The 23,591-nt window shown below is 47.5% G+C and overlaps 1 protein-coding gene and 1 long non-coding RNA gene across 3 annotated transcripts in view; both read right to left on the bottom strand.

Moving 5' to 3' along the window:
• Positions 1 to 4,095: 4,095 nt before the first annotated feature.
• Positions 4,096 to 23,591, bottom strand: part of LOC144101314 (uncharacterized) — a 177,039-nt gene continuing 157,543 nt past the window's right edge. Inside the window, exons 11-18 of one of the 2 annotated variants that reach the window (XM_077634419.1) lie at positions 14,730 to 14,836; positions 14,434 to 14,589; positions 13,847 to 13,951; positions 13,568 to 13,671; positions 12,605 to 12,707; positions 6,669 to 6,770; positions 5,524 to 5,666; positions 4,096 to 4,316 (exon numbers count right to left, since the gene is read on the bottom strand). In XM_077634419.1, the coding sequence (XP_077490545.1) occupies positions 4,243 to 4,316; positions 5,524 to 5,666; positions 6,669 to 6,770; positions 12,605 to 12,630 (345 nt within the window). In that variant the 5' untranslated portion in view covers positions 12,631 to 12,707; positions 13,568 to 13,671; positions 13,847 to 13,951; positions 14,434 to 14,589; positions 14,730 to 14,836 and the 3' untranslated portion in view covers positions 4,096 to 4,242. The remainder of the gene's footprint in view (positions 4,317 to 5,523; positions 5,667 to 6,668; positions 6,771 to 12,604; positions 12,708 to 13,567; positions 13,672 to 13,846; positions 13,952 to 14,433; positions 14,590 to 14,729; positions 14,837 to 23,591) is intronic. The other variant, XM_077634420.1, reaches the window with a different exon arrangement.
• On the bottom strand, positions 18,513 to 23,119 carry LOC144101317 (uncharacterized). Its single transcript, XR_013307982.1, has 3 exons — positions 23,015 to 23,119; positions 21,190 to 21,289; positions 18,513 to 18,570 (listed from the first exon to the last, which is right to left on the bottom strand). It is a non-coding gene; the product is annotated as an uncharacterized LOC144101317 (long non-coding RNA).

Genomic DNA, 23,591 nt, shown 5'->3' with positions numbered 1-23,591 from the left:
TTCGAACCTGACCGTGGCGGCTGCGTTTTTATGGAGGCAAAACGCTAAGGCACCCGTGTGCTGTGCGATGTCAGTGCACGTTAAAGGTCCCCAGGTGGTCGAAATTATTCCGGAGCCCTCCACTACCGCACCTCTTCTTCCTTTCTTCTCTCACTCCCTCCTTTATCCCTTCCCTTACGGCGCGGCTCAGGTGTCAAATGATATATGGGACAGATACTGAGCCATTTCCTTTCCCCCAAAACCAATTATTATTAGCATGCATCAAGCATGCTGCGGCATCCCTCAAATGACTTCTCACCAAGGCCAACCTCACATGTAGGTGATGTTGAGGCCCAAGCATGGATGTGTGGACGCAGTGTGGCACAATCCCGTGGCAAAGGGAAACATTTGACCTGAACGGATGACAGCTATATATAATTGGTTTTTGGTGGAAAGGAAATGGCGCAGTATCTCTCATATATCGTTGGACACCTGAACCTCGCCGTAAGGGAAGGGATAAAGGAGGGAGTGAAAGAAGAGAGGAACAAATAGGTCCGTAGTGGAGGGCTCCGGAATAATTTCGACCACCTGGGGATCTTTAACGTGCACTGACATCGCACAGCACACGGGCGCCTTAGCGTTTTTCCTCCATAAAAACGCAGCCGCCGCGGTCGGGTTCGAACCCGGGAACTCCGGATCAGTAGTCGAGCGCCCTAACCACTAGGCCACCGTGGCGGGGCAACGGATGACAGCTCCGTTTTCACTTCTAACACACCTATTGCCTCATTGCCTCAAGCGGGACTTTATCTGAAGAGCTCTACGAGGCTCAAGAGGACACCAAAAAGATATTCTGAATACTACGGTGCGGGTCGCCAAGGCGGTCGTTGGGCTGGGCTCGTAAATTCTGGCGGAATGTGCACCAAATGGAGGCGAAGAGATTGGCTACCGTGTGCCAAGGAGCTCTTGAGGCTGAAAACCATTCCATAACCTGTACTTGTACAGCTTCATTAACCCTTCCAAATACCGCCCCTTCTGTCCATGGTGCGGCGATAAGCCTACGCTGTTTCACATTTCCTTGAATTGTCCCCAAAACCCACCTCATCTAAAAACATTACAGACATCATACGAGCAGTGGGAGGCAGCCCTGACCAGCAATGGTCTGGAGGACCAGTGTAGCATCATCAGACTGGTCCAGGCATCCGCCCAAGCCACCGGAGTCCTGAACTGAGGAGTCCGCCTACCCGACTCGTAGAACACTTCATTGAAATAATAAATGTTTTAGCTCACTCTTTCCCACCATGCTCAGCTACGCGTGCACGCACGCCGCCTAGCGGATCGATCGCCGACTAGCGTCATCTATCAGAGAAATTACGATGCACGTCTACCCATTGTCGAGTTCCACCCCCTCAAGATACGTCCCAAATGAAATTTGCTTGGTTTGGGGCGGGGGGGGGGGGGTAAAGGTGAGCCTAGAATTCAGCTTGCGGTGCGATATGATAACGCTTAAATTAGTAATTGCATGTATAAAATGTCTACCTATTATGTAATTGTGGTTTTATTTCTGTACCACAACCCACATGGTTTTATTTGCCTACCATATTGGGTATACTACTATCCCAAGATGGGTGCCCGTTGTTGTCGGAGTATATATATAGCGGAACGAATGTTCCCCTATATCTACGAATGAAGCACTCTACCACGGGTCGGCTCGGTAGCAACAGCAGCAGCACCAGAAGCGAATGTATACATCAGACCGTCGCAGGCTGATACTATACCATGATATCTTGTACCTGATTTAATATCTGCTGCGGGTCCTTGGACCCAAGATATCAAACTTATTTTTGGAATATGGCGGAGTGATCGCCTTGAAGCACTCTGGCACGGGTCGGCCCGGTATTACGCTGCCTCCGGGGTCGGCCCGGGGCATATTAGCGCCCGCCTTTTCTTTCTATCTTTGCTCTCCTATTTTTTAACTCTGTTTCTACAATGGTAATGTAGATAGCGCTACAATTCTTAATGTGAGATTCGCTGTTTTCTGGTTGCGGCCACAGATGGCGCTTTGATCTCAGGGTGGCAAACGACCTCACGAGATATCGAAACGTGATGAGTAGTTGCTGCCACAGGTGACGCTGTAATCAAGGTGGTAGCAGACCCCACAAAATCTCGAAACGTGATGAGTAAGAGCTAACGCTCTTAAAGCCTTGGACAAGTTTTCTACTTCTCGCAGAGGCCACGAGGAGCGCTGCGAGTGTGACGTCTCCGTTCCTCTCCATAGCACACGGGGGATTCTAGGAGCACTGCGGAGTGATGCATAACTACTGGTGATGGTTAGAGAGCGAAAGCTGTGGTGTATCGGGCAAGCAGACGCGGCTTGGCGTCTGTAACATTGAGTGTATTCCGCACACTGGGTTGTGTACACCGATGCGGCAGAGTACCCAGAAGGCCACTACGCTGCAGTAGTAGTGAGCGACAAAGGCGAGCTAATCTCAGGCTGTAGCGTAAGACACTCTTCACCAGAGGAGGCAGAGATGGCGGCGATTGCTCTGGCAATCACAAACCCATTAACAAGAATTATCACTGATTCAAAAATTGCGATCAAAGCCCATGACAACGGTCAAGTGTCCAAAGAGGCCGGCAAAATTCTGCAAGCAGGCAAGGAGAACGTACCTAACGAACTAGTTAGCATAATATGGGCACCCGCCCATAGTGGACTCACAGGGAACGAGATCGCCAACGAGGTCGCCCGAGCACTCACACACCGGGCCCCAGCGCAGGCAGAATACTCCCTGTCCAAAAAGCGACACTTAATCACTTACAGTGAAATTCTAGAACACTACAGAATGGGCAGGAGAACCCTGCCTAACCCCCCCCCCCCCCTCATACATCTCTCACAAAGAAGGAAGAAGTAATCTGGCGAAACCTGCAGACGGGTACTTTTCCAAACCAGTATGTCCTACACAAATGGCATCCTGAGGTGCACTCTCCAATTTGCAAAAACTGTGAAGACATAGCGACCCTAAATCACATGCTGTGGGCTTGCCCAGCGCTAAATGGTCGACATGGAAACAGAGAGTCATGGGAATCCTCCCTCCATAGCCAGGAAGAACAAGTACAGCGACAAGTCATCGGCCATGCCCAGGCCGCCGCCGGAAGTCAACTGATTCCGGCTGACGTCTAGGGGGGAGGCAGACGGTGAAAGGGGAGCTGAGTCTCACCCATCACCCTTACTCTCTGACGGGTGCAAAGTGCTTTCCCTCTCTCTTGGCGTCTGTAACATGTGTTCCGCACACTGGGCAGGCAGCGCGCCCACCCTGCCACCCTGGCAGTGGCAGTTCAAGGGTCGGTCGCGAGAGGTTGCTCACCTAGTGAACGCTGCGGACTGCATTGCAGTGTGTCTGCCACAACGTTCTCAGCGCTAATGCATGCCGCCCACATCTCGCTCACCATCGCCAGGCGTCCGCTAACCCACGGAGCCGGTTATGTGCTCTTGCTTTCCTCAAAATCATCGGAATCTACAACGTTGTCAACGCCAACTCCAATGAACACCGGCGGCCTATAGCTTAAGGTCCGGGTTTCTGCTACAACGCTGCTGATGCGAACGCCGGCAGCGCACGTATATGTATATCTCACTACCGCCACGTAGCTTAAAGCGCGACTGAGGTGTCCACTGTCCCAGGGTGCCAGTTGTGCGCCTTTGCTTTAAAGATACCGCTCTTTGTCGGTTTCGGCGCAGCTGAGGTTCGGCGACGTCACGTGATTCTCCTTTTCTCAAGACCATATGAAACACACCGAACAAGCGACTGAAGGTGGTAGTAAAGGTTTCGCTTTAAAAGCAGGCCTTTGCTTAAAATTGTGTGAAGGAGCTGGTGAAGTCCACTAGGGCAGGGATTTTTAGTCTGCGCCTTCCATCTATACCTACGGGTGCTCGACCACGAGGGAATGCTGTCACGTTTAACTCTAAGCTTATGTTTGTAAAAGTAAGTTCACAAGCAAGCGATAAATGATGAATGTAAAGAATGTAAAGCTTCAATGCAAGTGGCGCATCTCCAGCTGTAACTACACAAACCAGGCCCGGAGCTTTATTTTATGTTGTATATTTTATTTTTACCATCCTGTTTCCCTTTCTTGCCACGGAAAAGGTCCGCACATGTTGTGCTGGCGTATGCTTGGCCGAAGCCCCTGGGCTGTAGCTAAGGCAGTGTTGTAGCTGCCGCGGTACAACATCGCTTGGACTTCTTTCCGAGCCAACAGCAATTCCGGACGTCAAGGGGTGGGCTCTTGCCAGAAAAACAAGTCGGGGCGGGTTCCAGGTCTGGCTTCTAAGTTGAACACCGAGGCTAGAGGAAAAAAGAGCATGATCCTCGGTTATTCAAGATCTAATAATAGAATTTCCCGTGTGAAAGCGTGGTACACAATGCACTGAAATACGATAGTTACATACACGCAACAATTCCGGACAAAAGCGTTTTTGAGCGGGAAAGAGAAAAATCGTATCTGCATATCAGACTTGTATTTTTTTCCTAGTAAGGTTTTCGCTGTAAGCTCCCAGACGCGAGCGATGGAAAAACATAAACAAAGGAAGAATCGATCATTACCTTCAATATTTAAAATTTTGGTCTCAAAATGTTGTATGTGAAATGGTGCTACGTAGTGTGCCTTATTCGGTGGAAATTTCCAATAGCTCTGGTTTACATGTGGTAGGTCATTTTACGTTCGACGGAGACTCATTTCATTCCTGCACGTAAAACAACCTAGTAAGGTGGCAAGTAAACAACTAAGCTATAGTGATCGCCAGTTCGAGAGGCGCAAAAAGAAAAGTTAGAATCCTTCGCATGCCTTGACTTTGTTCTGAACCTCCCAGAAACTGAGCGCAAAAACCAGCCGCTCTCGTTATCGTTATCAGTATCGTTATCGCTCTCGTTACCGCAGCGTATTAAGTAGCGATTACTCAACTCCGGTGATCCGTCCCTTGTACAAATATTTTTATTCCATGCCACACTACATGTGGTAAGGCATTTCAATAAGCCCTCGGACGGCTTCCCCACAACAGATTAAATTGGTAATAAAATTTCACACAACACTTATTTTACCGAAACGTTGCCAAGCTAACACACTAAGTCGCTCATGTTGCGAGATGCAAGCAATTAATAATTAACCTAATTCGTATGAACAGACGCGGAGTCAACTAAGGTCACTGAACTTCTATATTCACGCCCCACTGTGGGCCACGAGGTTCTTCGTATTGGAAGCCTTTGGAATATATCCGCCCATCTGTGGTTCTACAATGGGAGCCGAAATTAAAATATAAGACCCGTCCAGCATTTCTCCTCCATCAGAATCGTGTAGCCACGGCTGAAGAACAGAATACCATCAAAGCAAACAGTGAGCTGCCCAGCGTATGTGGCTAAACTGCAGTGCCGTGCCGTGAACTCGTAAACAAGCCTGCATGAGTTTAGCACAGACATTCTCGTCTTGTAGGGGCAATTCGTTTATACTGCGACAACATCGGCCGCGATTGCGCAAGCACGGAGAAGACAAACGTACCGCAATTGCTTGACCTTGGAGGTCTACGCCAAAGGCCAAAGAGAGAGACAGGTGCCTTTGATGGTCCAACCCTTGGACAGATGGCCACACTGGGCGCAAGTAACGATGGATTCTTCCGACTCTGGAGCCTTGCGCTCGAGACTCTGGAAGAAGGGGAGAGTAAGGAGGACACTCATTACCTTCCGATGGCAGTCTATTAAAGAAATTGAATAATGAAATTTTTAAGAAACCGAACAAAATGATTAGCAAGATTATTGAATGATTGACTGATATATTGATTTATTGATTCGAAATGATTCGGAGAATGAAAAACAATGCGCGACGACTCAGTAATGAATGTCTGCAAAAGTTTGTCAAGAATTCTAGTGTAGTCAATAAACGAAAAAGAACAGGACTCGTTTTTTAATATCTATCGTTATTCTCTGCGGGAAATAATACCTGGTACCGCCATGAAAATAATTACGCGAAAGATGTCTGTCGTCCGACAGAACTTACAGCAATTACCATTGTCGTTCAAAGTAACCCAGGGTACGAACCTGTGTCGCACAACACAATGCACGAAAAAAAAAAAGCTTTTCTCGCAACACAGTATTGTGTGGCGCGACAGAAAATTCTGTCGTGCGTTTTGAATCGGGCCGCTCGCCAGTCAGCCGATATTTGTTCCAGATTCTTCATGTTTATTTCTTCCATGAACCTGCGTCCTGTGTACGCAGTTGTTCACGGGCTGTTTGGCCATGGTAAGAATTAAAATTTTGTCACCGCGACAATTATGTAACCAAACGAAAGCACAGGAAATGAGCTGGCTAAATTGACTGATGCTACTCAGTTGTAGCTAATGGAATGTGTGCTGGATCTACTACTCATCCCTTCAGTACCAGATTGCCGTGCTCAACAACAGGAGGAGTACAGCAAATAGGAAACATTGATTCATTCACATAAGCTAGATAAATATTTCTCACTCATTTCTCCGATACCAAACTGTGTTTTGTCTTCCGCATTAAATGCTGCTTCATATTTCAACGGCTGCATTTTCTTCGCGCAAAAGATAGTGAGAAAAATTGAAAACCAATATGTGCGACACCGGAAATACTGCAGGGGAGCCCAGGGACCTTGTGGAATCAATGACGTCATAAAGATTTACCAACCTGTGACGTATCCGGCTGGGTGTTGCCCTAGTGCCGCAACCAGGGGATGGGGTCGCGTGCTCCGCTGGTGGCGTAGATGCTCTCCTATCAGGCTTAACAGCGCTGCGAGAATAACAACGAGCTTATTTTCTACGTTCGAATAGATGGGGATGTTTGGGCTTACAAGCAGTAAAATCTGCCCATTCAAATGAGAAAAAAATGACTGACTACTTGCGTAGTTTAAAAAAAACGCGAATTCTGTCCACTAGCAGTTTCTGGATGGCAGTTTTTGGGATAACGATAACGGGTTAATGTTCGCATAGGCATGATTGCATTCTCTACTTGACATTCATAGATATCTGCTGGACGTACTCCTACCTTCGCACTGCCATCAGCGAACAAGTGGCTGAGGCCCTTCCACCGGTCCCTCCACCCGCACCAGCACAGCCGCCCGCACCTGTCGCTGCACCCCTGACCTACGCGGCTGCCGTCTCTCGGCCACGGCCGCCTAACTACCGTCCAACCTACGCTCCACCTCAAGCGACTGTGCCTAGAGTTCCTCACACTCCGACGCCTTTTTTGCGACCGCTTCGACAATTTGGCCTTCACTGACGTACTTGTGATAGTCGGCCTATTTGCTACTCTTGCGGACTGCCTGGTCACGTGGCCCGGCTTTGCCGTCGTCGTGCGCCAATCTCCCCAGATGCCGGTTACTGGCCTCCTTCCAGTGAATACTCATCGCCAGCCGAGCCGCCAAAGAGTCGCCCGCTTTCACCTGATTAATCATTTTGTCAACCGGTTATCATGAAATTATTTTGGCTTGGGACTTGCTGTCCTGCTATAATTCAATTCAATTCTATTTATTCAACATCTTGGGGATGTTGGGTGCGTCGACAAAAAGCCAGAGAGAAGGCTTGAAAGGGGTCGACGCACCCTACAATGACTTGACAGCAGCATTAGAAAACATTAATAACAGGATCCCTACGCGAATATGGAAATAAAATAAAACGGCAAGTAAGCAGACAGGAAAGAAAATACAAATAAGTACAAATCTCAGTTGCACAAAGTGCTGACGGGTACATAAGTTTAGATGCCTTGTTCACTGAGCACGACACACATAAGGCAGTCACCGATTGTGCTCGTGCTGAACTCGAGTTCTTTGCGTTCAGCGGTTCCTCGTCTCCCGATGCCCCTTCTGCTGCTCCTGCCAAAGACGTCGTTGCAGAAGACATTAAACTGCCTGCCCGTTCTTCTGTTTTTGTGCCCATCACTTCCGACATTGTTCGCGACGGCAACGTACCTTTTACACCATCGCCCCTCTTTCTGTGCCGCAAGTACCTGTCCACACCTTACGCCGTCCTCACCCGGACAGCTGGCCTTAGCGCGCTGTTCGGGACCCATCTGTTTTCATATGCATCCGCTGTGCGTCGCGGCGATTGCCTCGGTACCGCGCAGATCATTGATTTCATTCTCTATCGACATGGAACTGATGATTCGCCGTCCATCGACGCAGATGCCCTCAGCCCGCCGGTTCCTGCACTCGACACTTCGCCTCCAGACGTTTTCCTTCCCTCCGTCGACGCCTCTTTTCCTGCAACTCAACCCACTCAACTTCTCGGGTTCCTTCATCAATCTCGTTCCTCCTTCGATTCACACAAACCCGCTTTGACACGCACGTCGACTGTCGCCCATCACATCGACACCGGTGACCACGCCCCTCAGCGTCAGCGCCCATATCGTGTCTCCGCCAGTGAGCGCCAAGTTATTCAAGACCAAGTTGACACGACGCTTCAGAGCGGCGTGATTCAGGCCTCACACAGTCCCTGGGCCTCGCCCTTGGTCCTCGTGAACACGAAAGATGGGTCTATTTCTGCGTTGATTACCGCCGCCTGAATAAGATCACGCGAAAGGGTGTTTACCCTCTTCCGCGCATTGATGATGCTCTGGACTGCCTTCAAGGAGCGGAACTCTTCTCTTCTCTCGAATTACGCTCTGGGTACGGGCAGGTCCCCATTGCAGCCGACGATCGCCCTAAAACCGCATTTGTGTCCCCTGATTTCCTGTATGAATTTAACGCCATGCCTTTTGGCCTCTGTAATGCCCCGGCTACTTTTGAGCGCATGATGGACAGCGTTCTGAGCGGCCTGAAATGGAAGTCATGTCTGTGTTATCTCGACAACATCGTGATCTTTTCGCCCGGATTTGCGACTCATCTGTCCCGGCTGAATCACGTCTTAACATGCGTTACGGACGCCAGCCCTCAACTGAATTTAAAAAGTGTCGATTTGCTGCTCGCGAGCTGACAATTTTAGGCGGCGTTGTGTCAGAAGAAGGCGTGCGCCCCGACACCGTCAAACTTCGTGCTGTGACTGCGTTTCCAAAACCTACTTGCATTAAGGAACTGCGCCGCTCTGTTCCTATTTTCGGCGTTTTATTCGCAACTTTGCGGCCATTGTTGCTTCTTTAACTCAGCTTCTCAACAGCAATGCGGATTTTTCGAGTTTGTCGCGTGCTTGCGACAACGCCTACAACATCTTGCGCAGACTCCCCACGGCACCACCCATCTTGCGTCACTACGACCTTCAAGCCCCAACCGAAGTACACACGGACGCCAGTGGCATTGGCCTCGGGGCTGTGCTCGCCCAACGCAAGTCTGGATTCGAGGAGGATGTGGTTGCTTACGCCAGACGCACCCTCACGAAAGCCGAATACAACTACTCCGTGACGGAAAAGAGTGCTTGGCCTGTGTCTGGACCGTTGGCAAAATTCGACCTTATCTCTATGGCTGTCCGTTTGACGTGGTCACCGAGCATCATGCCCTGTGTTGGCTTTCTTCGCTAGAAGACCCCTCTGATCGCCTGGCCTAATTTGCTCCAAGAATATAACATACGTGTCGTATAACATTCGGGCCGCAAGCATCAGGACGCTGATGCCCTGTCCCGCTCCGCGCTACCGGCCGAGTTTGCCAGCCTCTGCGCCATCGAATCCACTGCGCCTTCGCTCACCACCTGGGACATGCTTTCTGAGCAGCGTAAATATGAGTGGATTGCTTCTCTTCTTGACTTTCTCTCCGACCCAACTAAGCCTCCAGCATCCTGCCCCTTCGTCGCCAAGCTTCACATTTTCCATTTCCCCATGATCTATAAGCGCTACTGTAAGTCAGATGGACAGAAATGGCTTCTCGTCATTCCCCGACACCTCCGGCCCCAAATCTGTACCAGTTTCCGAGCTGACCCGCAATGCGGCCACGCGGGAGTCTTCAAAACGTACACTCGCATCCGTCTATGGTACTACTGGAAGGCATGCATAACTTCATCGTGGAGTACCTCCGCTCCTGCACGTCCTGCCAACGCCATAAGCAACTGCCTCACCACTCTGATGGAGAGTTGCAACCACTACATTGTTCTCCTCGCCCATTCAACCATGTTGGCATCGATTTATACGACCTCTGCCGTACACCGCTGCTGGCAACCACTGGGTCATTGTTGCCATTGGTCACCTGACCCGGTATGCAGACACCGCGTCCTTCATTATGCAGCGCTTTATACTTCGCCACGGTGCTCCTTGTGAACTCCTCAGTAATGGAGGACGCGTCATGGCTGACGTTGTTAAAGCTCTACTCGCCGAGTGCAATATCATTCATCGGACTTGTACAGCCTACCGGAAACAAATAGTCTAACGGAACGATTTAATCGCACTCTGGGCGACATGCTGGCCATGTAGGTCGCTGCCAACCACACGAACTGGGACCTCGTTCTACCCTATATTACGCACGCCCACAACACTGCTACCCAGTCCACCACCGGTTGCTCCCCATTATTTTCGGCTCTACGGCCGACATCCATCCACTCGCATCGAAAAAGTTGTACAACTGTTTATGGAGCTGTCCAGCACGCCGAAGACTCCCGCCAGATTGCACGGTCGCTCACGGCAGACACTGAGAGGCGCCAAAAACACCGCCATGACGACGGTTAGCTTGATCCGGAATTCCCACCCGGTTCACTCGTCTGGCTGTGGATCCTTTCCACTGTTTCCGGCCTCTCAAAGAAACTTCTTTCGAAGTACCCTGGCCCTACCGCGTCCTGGAACGCACATCCTCAGTGAGCCCCTCACACCGTCTTCCGATCTCCGCCCACGTGGTCGCGAGACTACACATGTCCAACGACTCAAGCCGTACTATATACGACCCGGTTGCGTTGTGGGCACAATGAGTAGCGAGGATGGCTCCTTTTCTCCCCGGCGCCATTGTGAAGATCATCATCCTAGCCTCAATGCCTTCACAATACCATTGTGCTGAGCCAGAAACAATAGAGCACTTCTCTTTTGTCGTGGCTACTCATCGATCCGGAGGCGACTATCAGAGGTCCCAATGCAGAATCTCAATTTGCGTCTGTCTTCTGCGGTTGTTCTGTCCCTTGGCGCTTCTATGCTTGGCCATAGCTATGGGAATGTCTCCACTACCGTTCAAAATTATCTCCTAGAATCAAAACGTCTACCATCATAGGCTTTAATACTGCCCATACCATCATAAGCTTTCGTATTTGGGTAACTACTTTTTGCAATTCCTACTCTCTCTCCCTCAATCTCTTCTTTTTAACTGATTACCTTACCTAATTTTCAGATTGTTAGGCCGCCCTAACCTCCCGCAACCTCCTCTGCTACGGAAACAAAGTTACACAATTTCTGTTAGGTCATCCCACGGTTGCCATATGCAATCTGCAAATTAAATAGTCACCACCTGGTTATGGCCAATCCCCCTTGTGGGTACGTGCCATTTTGTGAGCGGAACAACAACCATCGCTCAGAGTGAGCGCCTCCTGACCTGAACAGGCGAGAGACTCTGTCGCTGCCGTGGTTTCGCCGCCATCTGAGCATCAACCTAAGCCCCCGTTTCAAACTGTCGATGATACAGATCTATTGGTGGACTTTTGCTTATTCTTCTCTTCGTACTGCTAGAGCAGTGTTGGTTTAATTCGGAGTGATGTTCGATATTTCTTCTAAAACATCAGTCTGAAGTCAAGTGCAATGTAAAAGTTATTGCTCTGATTGTTATTTCTGCTGTGGGCTTGCGGCCATGTTATGTGTGCCTACATTGCTCATTCTTGCTGCATCTGAGTAGATGCGTTATAGTTATGCGTGGCAGCGCGTGTATCATTGCGCAACCACAGGCTGTTGGAGGGCTGCAGTATTTACTCGTGCCATGAATGTACTTTCTTCCCTGAATTATTCCTGAAAATTTGGGCAATGCGTTAATTGCGCGGGATAGAAGAGCCCGAAATCATTTGAAGCGGTAAAAATGGGAGAAAGGGCAGGTTGGGAGAACAAGCACTTCATCCGGTGTGACTAATGTTCTCAATAAAGCAGAATGCAGTATTCAGCGCACATTCTATGTATGAGAGCATACGGTTACCTCAATCCCGCACCCATAAGTGACGCAGCGGCCCGCAATGCTCTCAAAATGTGCGCAGCTACAGTTCGCTCTAGCATAGCTCACACCTTTTCGCATTCGACACATGGTGTAGTTGTTATACAATGAAAAACCGAGAACCCACAGACATCAGCATTATTATAACCAGACTGTATAACCAGTATCAGGTGCAATAATGACGCGATCAAAAACAATTGTACGTTTCGAGAGCACAATTTCAGCCTGCGCTCATTACGCGACCCTGTTCACTAGGCGAGTAGATGTGTTAGTTTGATTCACTTTTTTCAAATTTCTGCACCAATTTTGCATCGTCCGCATGCCCTTTCCTTGTAGTAGTCAACTAGTCGGCGATTTTAGGTCTGATAAATAACCGCCGCTGTCTTCGGCCATGTTGGAGGTATTAGGTTAGCTGAAGGAAAAAAAATCAGCCTATACAGGCAACCAATTTGCACCTAGCTTACTGCCCAATACCACCACGCCCTGAATCGCAATCAACACTGGTTAAAAATGCCACTCAGGGCACACTTACTCTGGCGTACTTTGCAAATTGGGCATGCCAGCCGCCCTAGTTCAGGAAATAGAAGGCGACCACACGAGTCTCGATGCAGGCTGTCACATCCAAAGGACCGATGCTGCCGGAGAAAAACAAGAACTTTAATGCACAGACATCGCGCGAAAAGTTCCAAGAATATCTACACATTCTCGTCACGACCATACATTTCCGAAGATTAAGCAGCAAAGATTAAGGACAAACGTTAAGGACGACGTAATTAATGTTCTAGCTATGAAGGATCAATACCGGGACTTTGAAAGGAGCAACTGAACGCCAAACACCATAAGCAACTGCGGCTGCTAGAACGGCTGCTCTACCGCTACCCAATCAGAAGAGTTAATTGGCCCAATATTGGTAATATACTGGTAAATACCGGTCCTGTAAAGGACCTTAGAAAACCATCCAATTCTAATGTAGGGCCGATGATTTGTGCTGCTTGGGTAACACTGGCGCCAAAGGTTCTTCCACGATTGAAGGATTGAAGGAACGAGCGGAGTGGGTGAGGGAAGGAATGGTTGCCTAGTGTTTAACGTCCCAAAGCGACTCAGGCTATGAGGAACGCAAGGAAGTGAGAGGTAGTGCATAACTGGCTCCCTGAATCATTGGACAGCTCAGTCGCGCTCTCAGGCAGTGTTGCCCGCCTGCGAATCCAGCTTTCGCCGAATATTTCACGCTTAGGAATGCTAAACCACCAGCACTTTCCAGGTTGGGCAAACCTCGCGCGACTGGTTTTAGTCCTCGCTTCCTCTGTGTCATTAAAAGGCGGTATTCAATCCAAAAAAGACAACTTTAGTTTGTCCTTAGTGTACAAAACAACAAGTCAGCAGATCATAATTTGACTCAAAATCATCGCTATTTTCGCGACCATTGGGGAAAGAATTTAGCAAAGGTAACAAAGGAATCGGTCTGGATAAATCACATTGAAATTTGAACACTTACTCGACGGCAGCTTTATTGTGGGCTCAGGCACGCACCCCTAGTTCAGGACGAAAAAGCCGACCAAAGCATCACTGTTCTCTGATGCCGCCTCCAAATAGCCGATGCTGCAAGAGAAAAAAAAACAGTATAAGGAATTTGCTGCTTCATATTTCAACGGCTGCATTTCCTTCGCACAATAGGTACCAAGCAGAATTGAAAACCAATAAACACGACACCGGCAGTGCTACAGGGGAGCTCAAAAACCTTGTGGAGTCTATGACGTCATAATGATTTACCAACCTGTCACGTATCCGGCTGGGTGTTGCCTTGCGGGTACCGCCACCAGGGGTTGAAGGCATGTGCTCGGCTGGTGGTGTAGATGCTCTCCTGCCAGCCTTAGCAGCGCTGCGAGAATACGAACTAGTTTATTTTCTACGTTCGAATAAATGGGGATGTTCGGGCCTACACGCCTGTCTGTTTTGGTTGGATGACAATCTTCAACCTGCTCCCCTCCGTGGACACTCATCGTCACATTACTGCAGGCCGGCCTCTCCACCTCTCGTTCCATTAAATTACCTTATCTCGCTCATAGTTGTGCAGGTTTCGAGCTCTACATTGAAAGATTTATACGGTCACATTTGGAAGCACACATAGCTTGCAAAATCGCACCCAGGATATGGTTTTTTCTATTCCTTTTCCATGGTAACGGATCTGCTTTGCCGATTTCTATTGCCTGCACTCGTCAAGAGACTAGAGTCTGATCACTTTAGAGACGTACTGCGGATATGTATATGGTGCGGCACGAAAATAAACACTGCCGAACTCTTATTCTAAACGACCGACTGAAGCGTATCGGACAGCGCAGGCGGTGTGCTGCCCTCACTCACCAAGGCGTCTCCTCTTCCTGCTTTGTTCGCTGCAGCGTTGTTAGAGGCCAGCACAGGATGAAACAGCGGACTTGTCCCTCACTACTTGGACTGCGGTGCTCATGTCTGGCATGATGCGGGACACGTAGGCGTTGGCGAACTGCGTCCCAGTCACCCCTGAAGGAGGAGTAGAGGATTAAAGTTTTTGGCCGGAGATGTGTCGAGGGCACTTATATGAATCCTGCTTACAGACAAATACCATCACGCCATGAATAACAGTCAAACGGGTTCCGCAGGACCGCTGTCACCACACTCACCCTTCTGCAATCTGCCCATCGGCGACGCTTACAGCGCAAGTTCAGGACAAGAAAGCCGACCCACGCAGCCTCCAGAATGGCGGGAACATCGGGATCGTCGATTCAGCCTGCGTAGACAGACGATGTGGCCATCTCACTGCATATGTACAGCGTATCGCATTGCATGGTGAGCGAGGGACCACTGTCTGGTATCTCACTGAGCAGGCACGAGCGGATCAGCCACCGTCTACCTCTTCAATCTGGGTCTTGCTTTTCTACCCCAGCATCTGCTGCCGCTCAGTGCCCAGTGTCCCTCATAGCGCAGTGACCCGGTGCAGAGCGCAGCACCACCCTTACAAAAACTTCTTTACACTTCTTTACACTTTACACAAGGCACAGTTCATGGCCCCTTGCTCTTTCTAATAAACATTAACGATTTGCCTTCCCCAGTAACATCTAGCATCCGCCTTTTCGCGGATGATTGCGTACTATACCGCCCCATAACTAACGCCGAGGATGCTTACATCCTCCAAAATGACCTGGATAACGTACAGCAGTGGTGCACTACGTGGCTAATGTCCCTAAATACTACAAAGACTATGCAAATTTATTTTCACCGCCGCCGAAATTATACTCCGCCTACTTATAAAATTAACGATACTGCCATTATTTCCGCTAACTCTTTTAAGTATCTTGGTATTAACCTCGCTAGTGACTTATCATGGTCTTACCACATTAACCAGATAATAAACTCATCTAATCGAGCGATTGGGTATCTCCGGCGTAACCTGCGCATGACACCTTCTTCCTTAAAATTCATCATCATCATCATCAGCCTTACTACACCCACTGCAGGGCAAAGGCCTCTCCCATGTCTCTCCAATTAACCCTATCCTTTGCCAGCTGCATCCACCCTTTGCCTGCAAACTTCGTAATCTCATCCGCCCACCTAACCTTCTGCCGCCCCCTGCTACGCTTACTTTCTCTTGGAACCCACTCCGTTACCCTTAAGGACCAGCGGTTATCTTGTCTTCGCATTACATGCCCTGCCCAAGCCCATTTCTTTCTCTTGATTTCGACTAGGATGTCATTAACCCGTGTTTGTTCCCTCACCCACTCTGCCCGCTTCCGATCTCTTAACATTACACCTATCATTTTTCTTTCCATGGCTCGCTGCGTTGTCCTTAATCTAAGCTGAACTCTTTTCGTTAGCCTCCACGTTTCTGCCCTGTAGGTGAGTACCGGTAAGATTATGCTGTTGTACACTTTCCTCTTGAGGGAAATTGGTAAACTGCCACTCATGATCTGCGAGAATTTGCCATATGCGCTCCAGCCCATTCTTATCCTTCTAGTTATCTCCCTCTCATGATCTGGATCAGCTGTCACTACCTGCCCTAAGTAGACGTATTCCGGCACAATTTCTAGGCTCTCGCTGCCAATTGTGAACTGTTGTTCCCTTGCTAGGCTGTTGAACATTACCTTGGTTTTCTGCATGTTAATCTTTAGACCCATCGATCTGCTCTGCCTGTCTAAATCGTTGATCATAATTTGCAGTTCACCTCCTGAGTGACTCAGCAAGGCAATGTCATCAGCAAATCGCAGATTATTTAGGTATTCTCCATTTATTCTTATTCCCAACTGTTCCCAATTCAGGCTTCGAAATACCTCCTGCAAACATGCGGTGAACAGCATTGGCGAGATCGTGTCTCCTTGCCTGACGCCCTTCCTTATTGGAATTTTATTGCTGACTTTATGGAGGACTATAGTAGCTGCGCAGTTGCTATATATATATCTTCCAGTATTTTGACATAAGGCTCTTCTACCCCCTGATTACGCAATGCCTGTATGACTGCTGAGGTTTCCACTGAGTCGAATGCTTTCTCGTAATCAATGAAAGCTATATATAGAGGTTGGTTATATTCTGCGCATTTCTCTATCACCTGATTGATAGTGTGAATATGATCTATTGTGGAATATCCTTTACGAAAGCCTGCCTGATCATTTGGTTGATTAAAGTCTAACGTTGCCCTGACTCTATCAGCGATTACCTTAGTAAATACTTTGTAGGCAACGGATAGTAAGCTGATCGGCCTGTAATTTTTCAAGTCCTTGGCGTCTCCCTTCTTATGAATTAAGATAATGTTTGCATTCTTCCAAGCTTCTGGTACAGTTGAGGTCATAAGGCATTGCGTATACAGGGCGGCTAGTTTTTCTAGCACGATGTCCCCTCCATCCTTCAACAGATCTGCTGTTACCTGATCCTCCCCAGCTGCTTTTCCCCTTTTCATTGCTTCTAAGGCTTTCTTTACTTCATCTTTCGTTACTGGCGGGATGACGCATTGCTGTGCACTGCTGTCTTTCTCATTAGCGCTCTGATTACATTGGCTACTGTACAGGTCTGTGTAGAACTCTTCGGCTACGTTAACTATCTTATCCATATTGCTAATGACATTGCCCTGCTTGTCTCTTAATGCATACATCTGGTTTTTACCTATGCCTAGTTTCCTCTTCACTGTTTTTAGGCTACCTCCGTTCTTTATAGCATGCTCGATTCTCTCCATATTAAACTTCCTTATGTCGGCTACCTTGCGCTTATTTATTAACTTTGATAGCTCCGTTAGTTCTATTCTATCGGTAGTGTTAGATGCCTTCATGTTTTGGCGCTTCTTAAGATCCCCAGGTGGTCGAAATTATTCCGGAGCCCTCCACTACGGCACCTCCTTCTTCCTTTCTTCTTTCACTCCCTCCCTTATCCCTTCCCTTACGGCGCGGTTCAGGTGTCCAACGATATATGAGACAGATACTGCGCCATTTTCCTTTCCACAAAAACCAATTATTATTATTAATTAGATCTTTCATCACCTGAGATAGCTTCCCGGTATCTTTTCGAACTGTCCTACCGCCTACTTCTACTGCGCACTCCGCTAGCTTATAAAACATTTGCGTGACCTAAACTTGAATACGCTTGCGCAATATTTGACCCCCATCAGTCTAACCTTGCCTCAACGCTTGAATCTTTTTAGAATCGGGCCACTCGCTTTATCCTTTCAAACTACTCGCGATACTCTAGCATATCAGCATTGCAGTTCCAACTAAAACTTCCTTCTCTCGCTTGCCGTCGCCGAATTTCACGTCTCTGCCTTTATCACAGGTTTTTCCATTGTTCACCCCGTGACAGCAAGCTCATTCTACCAATACGTCGAACACCCCACACAGGCCATCCAAACAGCGTCATCCCACATCGTGCCTGCACTACTACTTTTCAGAAATCATTTTTTGTTCACACAGCTCGCGACGGGAATGACCTTCCCTCCGACTTAGCACTAAGCCCTGATCCAGCCCATTTCAAGACTGCCATCGAGGAAGCCATGTCATCGTCTTGATTCCCATGTAACATTCATTGTTAACCGCTGTTCTTGCGCCCACTCCTCATGTAATGTCCCGTCAGAGACCTTTGAGGTTCAAATAAATAAATAAAAATAAAAAATAAATAGACTGTCCATAGACTTTTGTCTTTAAAGCTTATACACTTCTGTCTTTAAAGACTGTCTATAGAAAAACCCCGGAGAACAACACAAATCCTATAGACAGTCTATAAACAATCCATAAATTTATGGCCATACACTTTTAGTTGACTTCTGTCTATATAAAGTCTATAGACTATGAAGTCTATAGACTTTTTTTAGAGGCCCGGTTGCTGGAAACGTGTTACGCATCACGAAGGCATTGCCAGAGTTATTGCAGTGCAGCTGGAAATGTACTGATAGAATTTACAAAGTATGGCAAATTTGGGTTGGCCTCGTACCTGCTAAGGTGAGGCTGATGGGAGACAGTCACAGCCCCTGAAGTGGGATGGCAGGGTCTGCAAAGATGCGCGGTGATGTGGAGTTCCAAAATACACTGCAACAAATTATTTATAAACTGTCAGTAGTACTGATCTATTGGTGGACTCTTTGCTTTTACTGCTTTGCGCACGGCTACAGTAGTGTTGGTTTAATGTTGGCGCAATGTCTGAAGTCAAGTTCACTTTAACAGTTATATTGCTTTCATTTTTATTTCTGCTGTGGGCTGGCGGCCATGTTATGTATGCCTACATTGCTCATTTGTGCTGCATCTGAGTAGATGCGTTATAGTTATGCGTGGCAGCGCGTGTGTCAATGCGCAACCACAAGCTGTTGGAGACCTGTTGTATTTACACCCTCCATGAATGTACTTTCTTCCCTGAATTATTCCTCAAAACTTGGGAAATGCGTGAATTACGCGGGATAGAACAGCCCGAAGTCATTTGAAGTGGTAAAAATGGGAGAAAGGCTAGGTTTGAAGATTATAAGCACTTCATCCAGTAAGAATAACGTTCTCAATAAAAGCGGAAGGCAGTATTCAGCACGCATTCCATGTATGAGAGCATCCGGTTACGTCAATCCTGCACCCATAAGTGACGTAGCGGCCCACAATGCTCTATGTGCAAAGCTGGAGTTCACTCAAGCATTGCTCACACGTTTTAGAATTCTGCACGGGGTGTGCTTGTTTGACATCGAAAAATGGAAACCTACAGGCATTCACCCATTATTGTAAGCATACTGGCAGCGGCACTTCGCAAGTAAATTTACAAACTACGGCAGAGTCATCCACGGTGAGGTTAAGGCAGAGAGTCAAAGCTCCTGCAGTCGGCATCACAGGGTCAGCGAAGATGCGCAGTGCTGTGCTCGAAAATACACCGTAACAAATTCTTGTATATACTCTCGATGATACTGATCTATACTGCTCATAGTCGTATTGCAGTATTGCTTTAACTTTGGAGTAACGTTCGCTTTTAGAGCGATAGTTCTACTCAATGCGAAAGTCAGACCGGTGTACGTATATGACATTGAAGTGACTTTCTGACTCAGTGATTTCATAGTGAAGGCTTTAAGTCAGATGCCGAAGCATGTTTCGACTATGGCAAATGCGATGGTATATACCCAGGTCGTTTCCAAAAGAAAGACCCTCCCACTTGAAAAAACATGGGCGACCCCCCCCCCCCCCCCCTCCGAAATATTACCTTCATTCGATATGTACCAAAGTCGATGTTCGGGCCCGGGCCCGGGCCGCTCCAAAATTAGGCCCTTCGCCCCTTATAATCTGGACCTTCGATTTGGACAAAAATCTATGTTCAGGATGATTTGAATGTGCTCGCCACGTGGCAGTGTTCAAATATGGCCCAGAAATTTGAACTTGACCGATATGGACAAAACCGATGTCAAACCATAACTGAGCGCGCCCGACACGATGGCGAGCTCCACATTTAGCCTCGGCGATTGACAAAATGTTATCGCTCGACCATTGGGTTCTACCATGGTTATACCCTATAACTTTTTCGTCTAAAACATTAAACATAAACATAAAGTTAATTTCAGTGTCAAAGATAGTTCTGCATAGTATGCAAAGCGACCGTATTTACTCGCTCTACGAACGCACTTTCTTACCCCAAATATTAATCAAAATTGATAGGGTGTATTAATTACTCCCAAAAGCACCACAAAAAAAAATCGAAGCCGAAAGAACGGGAGAAAGACTGGTAGAAATAACACTCCATCCTCCACGACTGACCTTATGAATAAAGCGAAGCGCAACATTCAGCACAGTTTCCGTGTGTGAAATTATACTCTTCTCTTGCTTTTATCCCGCAGCCATAACTTTGTAGTGTACGGTGAGGTATAGAAATCATAATATTTAACAGATGGTGTGCTGTTCGGTGTCCAGACGTGGGCACCTACTGGCCTTCACTTATCAGCTTGCTTCGCGTCAACAGTACAATGCAATCATGACGCGACGAAAAGATGTAAGTTTCGACGGTAACCCGCCGCGGTGGCTCAGTGGTTGGTTAGGGCGCTCGGCTACTGATCCGGAGCTCCCGGGTTCGAACCCGACCGCGGCAGCTTCGTTTTTATGGAGGCAAAACGCAAAGGCACCCGTGTGCTGTGCGATGTCAGTGCACGTTAAAGATCCCCAGGTGGTCGAAGTTATTCGGGAACCCTCCACTACGGCACCTCTTCCTTTCTTCTTTTACTCCCTGCTGTAGCCCTTCCCTTACGGCGCGGTTCAGGTGTCCAACGATATATGAGAGAGATACTGCGCCATTTCCTTTCACCAAAAATCAATTATTGTTATTATTACGTTTCGACGTTAGAAGTACAGGCCGCGCGCATTAAGCCAGCTTATTGATTAGGTCCGTAAAAACGATGCCTGCTTCCCTTATAATGTTTCTTGCACGAATTCGCACCCCCCCATCCCAACCTCTCTTAACATTCATTACTTAGTAGGCGACTTCTGCGCATGATAAATAACCGCCGCTATGTTCGCCCATGTTGAAGGTAGTGTAGTCGAAGGTCAATAAATCTTCCTTTACAAGTCTGCAGATGCGGAATAACTTATTGATAAACCCCACCCCACCCTGAATCGCAATTAAAGCTGGTTAAAATGCCACTCTTCGTGGCCTTACCCGTGGACGGGTTACAGGCACCCAAGCTGCCCTAGTTCAGGAGAAAGAAGCCGACCGCTGAAGCCTCAGTCTGCAGGCCGCCACATCCAAATCACCGATGCTGCCAAGGAAAAACCAGAAATAAGTAGTGTACAGGCATCACTTGAAAGGTGCGAAGAATATCTATGCATTCCCACCGCACTCATGCATTGCCGTATCGCATTTTCACACTCTCTCTATTTAGCGCTGTTTCATTAACGTGCGCTGACTTCGCCCACCACACGGTTTAAGTTTCCGACATAATCACTGCTGTCATCTTTGTCCACATAGAAAGCTCCTTGAAACGTGTGCTTATATAAGGATGCGGTCAAGCAATGAGGAAAGATTTGTTCTAGATGTACAGAATTTGTACTACCCACAGTGCAAGAGATACTTGTCAGCAGCGGCACGAAAAACTATGGCAGCGGCGCTGTCGGGAGACCAATCCTTCACATCATTACCAGTTCCGCCACAGTCATGTTTTCGAAGGAGTTGCTTGGACGGTTTAAAAGGAAAAAAATAACAAATACATGCTGAGTGAAAAGAAAAATGCAGACAAATAAGCTGTGAATGCTTGTTAAAACCTCTGTTCAACTGCACTCGAACCAATGGAAGATAGAAGCCCTGCTTTTTAACGACGAGTAGACCCAAAGGGTAAGCCCTATCCTTCCCATGAATTCCAGGGCATGTTCCCACATATTATTGCTATAAACTTAGTGGCTATTAAAACGAAAAAAGAAACGAAATAATTGTGATTCAGTATGTTCACACTTGTGTAATAAAAAAGAGGCAACCATTGCCGTTTTCCATCGATAGTCTCGTTTAGTGGTAGCATTGTAACAAAAATCTTGTTTTGAGGTGAGTGAAAAATAAAAATGAACTTTGTGATAAGGGTATGGAGGTGATCACTCCTACTAGGGTTATCTAGTACAACTCAATCATCAATCATCAACCGATTGATGATTGATCGACAAACACACTGTGATAAAGGCACTGTGTGATAAATATCGATAAAGGCACTCTGTTAAAAAAGTTATAACCTGGCAACTCATTTTGCATGAACTTGGACAACGGTATCAATGCTTATGTGTATACAGGAGGCAGATGTTATTGAACAAAAACATATATCCGGGCATCGCATTCCGCATGAACATTATCTATGTTTACATGCATATAGGAGGCACATGTTATTGGATAAAGTAAAATATTCCATGCCTTGGCCTCTACTGTCTTCGACTTCCATATTGACGAGAGTGCGCACTGATATCTCCTGTTATCAGATACGGTCTAAAGTGTGAGTTTTAAATGTGATGCGAGATAAACTGAGCATACTGTGATGGTCTTGCAGCTAAGAAGTATGCAATAGGCCGCCGACGTTCAATGGGTTCATTGGCGTTGGCGACGTTATAGACGGCGATAATTTTGAGGAAAGGAAAAGTGCCTAACTAGCTCCCGGGATCATTGGACAGCTGAGTCGCGCTCTCAGGCATCTCAGGCAGTGGTGCCCGCCTGCAAATCCAGCTTTCGCCGAATATTTCGCACTTAGCAATGCTACCCACCAACACTTTCCAAGTTGAGCAACCCTCGCTGAGACTGGTTTTTGTCCTCGTTTCCTCTGTGTCATTAAAATGCGGTATTCAATCCAGATAAGACAACTTGAGTTTGTCCTTACTGTTCAAAACAACAAGTCTGCAGGCCATAAGTTTATGGAAAATCGTCGCTGTTTTCTCGACCATTGGGGAAAGAATTTACCAAACTTAATAGAGGATTCTGCTTGGGTAAATCGCATTGAAATTTGAACACTTACTCCGCTGCAACTGGGGAGAGTGCTCAGGCACGGACCCCTAGTTCAGGATGAAGAAGCCGACCAAAGCGTCACTGTTGCGGGATGCCGCAACCAAATAGCCGATGCTGCAAAAGAAAAAAAGAGTATAACTTCAACACGTGCGATAGGACCACCGAATATCTCGAAAAGACTATACAGTAAGTAATTCCGGGCTTCACATTTCCTTCCTTCAAGCATCGTACCCGAACAGGGAAGGTGCTGCCTTTTTATTTATTCTGGGAAGAACTGGGGATTAATTCACTGAATTTTTGTTAGTATAGGGAAGCATTTGAGTGTTTGCGTATCGCGTCAATTCGTGGCTACTCCCCTATTTGGCGATAGCGTACACAACTCGTTCGGTCTAAAAGCCGTTGTCGCAGTAGTAGTCGGCAGTGCGAGTTGGAAATAATCGGGCGCTCGGTAAAAATAAATTGTATAATGGTATATAGTTATATAATAGTATGCCCATGTTTGTTGTTGGTTACTAGTGCTTGAAAATTTTACTGTAAAGTGTTCGTTTTTTACGAGTTTTAGGCCTCTAGAATTAAACCGCGTAAGT

Source organism: Amblyomma americanum, chromosome 8, assembly GCF_052857255.1.
Source record: "Amblyomma americanum isolate KBUSLIRL-KWMA chromosome 8, ASM5285725v1, whole genome shotgun sequence".
Classification (NCBI taxonomy): Eukaryota; Metazoa; Arthropoda; class Arachnida; order Ixodida; family Ixodidae; genus Amblyomma; species Amblyomma americanum.
The sequence above is the reverse complement of the archived record's forward strand: the minus strand, read 5'-3'. Positions and strand labels throughout refer to the sequence as shown.